Raw genomic sequence first — 3,635 nt, 5'->3', positions numbered from 1 at the left:
GCCAGGGCTGCCTTGCTGTAGCCAGGGCTGCCTTGCTGTAGCCAGGGTTATCTTGCTGTACCCAGGCTGCCTTGCTGTAGCTAGAGCTGCCTTGCTGAACCCAGTGCTGCCTTGCTCTAGCTGGAGCTGCCTTGCTGTAGCCAGAGCTACAGGAACATGTGATGCACATTCTGTTCTATCAGTTCTGGCTGTCTAGTGTGATTAAGGCAAAAACAGGAAGCCATGGCGAGACTTTCTTCGTGTGCTTTTTTGAGAGAGTTCTGGCATCTGCCATCTCACGTGACAAACAGCCTCTGCCTGAGTGGTGTGTGTAGTTGTGCTTGTAACCCTGCCTTTTTCCAGGCCTTCCTGCAGGCACTTGGTGAGGACTGAGATGGTGCTCAGTAGAGTTTCATTCCCACTGCCATGGCTAGGGGTGGAACAGAGGCACAGTACTACCCCAGCCTGTCTGTCAGCTTACGATGCCCTTTCCTGCATCCTGGGAAATGTACCAGGAATCTGGGAGCCTCCCATGCCTCATTCCTTCTGGACTTCAGTGAGGGAAGATTAGAGGTCAGATGGGAACAGCCCAGAAACTGGCAAACTCTCCTTAATTTTGCTGCTCTCAATGCTAGGATCAGAAAAGCCACATGACCACCATAGGTCACTGCTTTTTGCCGGAGCCAGCATGCAGCCTAGGCCTACAGCTTTGAGTTCTCAACTGCTGTGCTCAGTGTCCTTAAAAGGCTGTCAGCCACAGCTACCTTTCCTTCAAACACTGCTTAACTTCAAAGCAGTGGATGAAGGAATGACCCCGGGCTAGATGAGGCTCTAGGTCAGGAGAGTGTGATACAGATGAGGCAAGGTTGCTTCATGGGTAAAGCGATCGACACTGATATGCTAAAATGTGCTTAAGGGGGTGGGGGAGATACTGCTTTCCATTAGATTATATTATTACTTTGAAGAAATGGGATCTCTTAGGGTAGAGGCAGCTATGATTGACTTGCTACTCTCAAGGGCAGCCAGTGGGTAGTTTGCACAGGGCTGAGTAGGTGACTGATACAGCTTACCTAAGTGACAAGACACCTAAGCAAAGGTCTCTGCCAGCAATGACTTTCTCCTCTGTCGTGGGGTAATCATAAGGTTGAAAAGGGGGCCACTGGCTCACGTGAATGGTGGACCTGAGTCTTCTTTGTGCTAACTGATGCTGTTATAGCCTCCGCTGAGCTTGGTGTTGTGTTGTGCCCAGCCTGTGCTTGCTGACTGCCGTTGGTTGCTGCCGCTATAAGGATTTGTACCAACTCCTGTGTGAAGGCGTTAAAGGTTCAGTTCCTCTGTAATGAATAATTTTTCTTTTAATGTATAAGTTGCCTTGTACTCATTCACTTATTCAGACACAAGGGCAGCCACAGAAGAACAGGAAGAAGGTACAAAGGAGGAAAGGACATGCGAGGAGAAACAGAGGTGTGGAGAGTGGCAGAAGAAATGGAGGCATTCAGAAGGGCTTTCACCTAAAGACACAAAGGTGGCTAGCCTCTTCCCACAGCAGAAACAGACCCTGATAGCCTCCCGTGAAACTGGTGACCAATGCAAGTGTACTCACAGGACAACCCCAGGACTCATCCCTGAGAGGATGAGTCTGTAATCGATGATCAGTGTGCACTGTGGCAGGTCCCATGTGGTGTCTGACAGAACTCACCCGCCTGGCTGTGTGGAGGACTCCATGGAGGACTTTTGAGTGGGTCTTGGTAGATGCATAGGAGTTTGACCATTGGGGAAATGGGGGTTAAAGCATTAGGCTCTGTACATATGTTCTGACATGCGTGTTCAGAGCACACCTGTCTTTTGTGGGATCTTAACATGTCACTGGTACAAGTGTGAATACAGCATTGTACCTCTGAGTGGGGAGGGCTCATCTGAGTATAGTGGCCTCTCTCATGTCCTCCTGATTCTGCCTGCTCTCCTCAGCCCTTCCCTGTGTTCAAGGTGGCTACAGATTACATCCAGTTGTCCCTGTGAGTACACTTGCATTGGTCACCAGTTTCACGGGAGGCTATCGGGGTCTGTTTCTGCTGTGGGAAGAGGTTAGCCACCTTTGTGTCTTTAGGTGAAATCCCTTCTGAATGCCTCCATTTCTTCTGCCACTCTCCATACCTCTGTTTCTCTTTGTATGTCCTTTCCTTCTCTGTCATCGTCTATGGTGGTCATTCCCCTTCCAGAGGCCTCCCTGTGGCACACACCCGTCTCCAAAGAGTCATGGGGGCAGAAGCCAGAATCCCTCCCTGTGTGCACAGTTGGATTAAGTCCAGAGATCTGGCCTATTCCTGGTGTTGTGTACACTTCTGCCCCATGATGCTGCTGTGAGTCCAGCCTCAAGCCACCCTAACTTCCCTGGGTAGGCAGCTTAGCGATGCTGTGAGGCTAGAGGGGCATATCTGCATAGACAGCCATGCCAAGAACTCAGTGGACTCTCTCTGACGTGAACTTGAAGGCACAGATCATGTCACCAGTCCTCCTTATGGACAGGTTGTCCTGATCATACAGGGGTCTGTTATAATGGCTTCAGAATAATCCAGCACCATCATGAAGAAGCAGATCCAAGGAGTCTGCATCGGGGTCTGCAAGCCTCAAAGGCCATTGGTTTCTCTGCCACTGACTTCTCTTCTGTCTTCTTCTTTTTTTATCTAGGCTGCTTGTTTGAGGATGGCTTGTGTGGATCTCTGGAGACCTGTGTGAACGGTGAGTATGGATTCTGCACCGGGGCACTGCTGAAGTTTTGGATCTGTTTCTTCTGCTGTGGATTAGAGGGTGGCTTCCACACCTCAGTGGCTCTGTGTTCTGAGGAGGGATGCAGAGCCTTTCGTCTTTGGATGCTGTGGATGGGGAAAGAGTTCTTACACACAGATGTGTGTCTGAATGCCTGTCAGCCTCAGTCCCTGTGTGTAGGGCTGTTCTTCAGGACGAAGGGGCATTGTTGGTGATGGACTCTGGTGGTAAGGGAGAAGATGAACGTGAGTCTAGTGTGTTGGCAGTCCTCAGCACTAACTCTACTTGCCTCCCGCGACCCCCAGCCTGTGTGTGATGCCTGTATATTTTCTGTGTTCATGGCTTCACGTTGATCTTACAGGAAGTTCTTCCTAGGGCCAGCTCCTGGAAGGGTTGGGTGATCGAGTAGCTGTCAACAGGGAGGGAAGACACCAAAGATTTCTCAAATGAAGGAAACTACTCTGTATGTTGTGTAATGGGTGCCAGGTTCCGGGCAGTTTGCTGTTTGAACTAGAGGTGAGGTGGAGATAAAGCTGAAGGTAACAGTTGCGTGTTTCAGAGTGAGACTGTGTGTGTAGTGGCCCTCTGGAGCCCAAGGCAGGTTGATGAAGCACACACTTTCTTCTTAGTTTACTGCCTGCCTTTCTTTAGCTTATAAGTGGGGAAGGGAAGCCTCCTCCTCTTCCTCCTCCTCCTCCTCCTCTTCTTCCTCCTCTTACTCTTCCTCCTCCTCTTCCTCCTCCTCTTCCTCCTCCTCTTCTTCCTCCTCCTCTTCTTCCTCCTCCTCCTCCCCTCTTCTTCCTCCTCTTCCTCCTCCTCTTCTTCTCCTCTTCCTCTTTCTCCTCCTCCTCCTCTTCCTCCTCCTTCTCTTCTTCTTCCTCTTCCTCCTC

At 50.4% G+C, this 3,635-nt stretch overlaps 1 protein-coding gene across 1 annotated transcript in view; it reads left to right on the top strand.

Annotated features, from left to right (window-relative positions):
* The window catches only part of Ptprn2 (protein tyrosine phosphatase receptor type N2), a 732,192-nt gene that overhangs the window by 67,405 nt on the left and 661,152 nt on the right, over nt 1-3,635 (top strand). The window contains exon 2 of the mRNA XM_028773201.1: nt 2,668-2,718. Coding sequence (XP_028629034.1) covers nt 2,668-2,718 — 51 coding nt within the window. The remainder of the gene's footprint in view (nt 1-2,667; nt 2,719-3,635) is intronic.

Source organism: Grammomys surdaster, unplaced genomic scaffold, assembly GCF_004785775.1.
Source record: "Grammomys surdaster isolate TR1022 unplaced genomic scaffold, NIH_TR_1.0 223, whole genome shotgun sequence".
Classification (NCBI taxonomy): domain Eukaryota; kingdom Metazoa; phylum Chordata; class Mammalia; order Rodentia; family Muridae; genus Grammomys; species Grammomys surdaster.
This window is presented reverse-complemented; position numbering and strand designations above follow the sequence as displayed.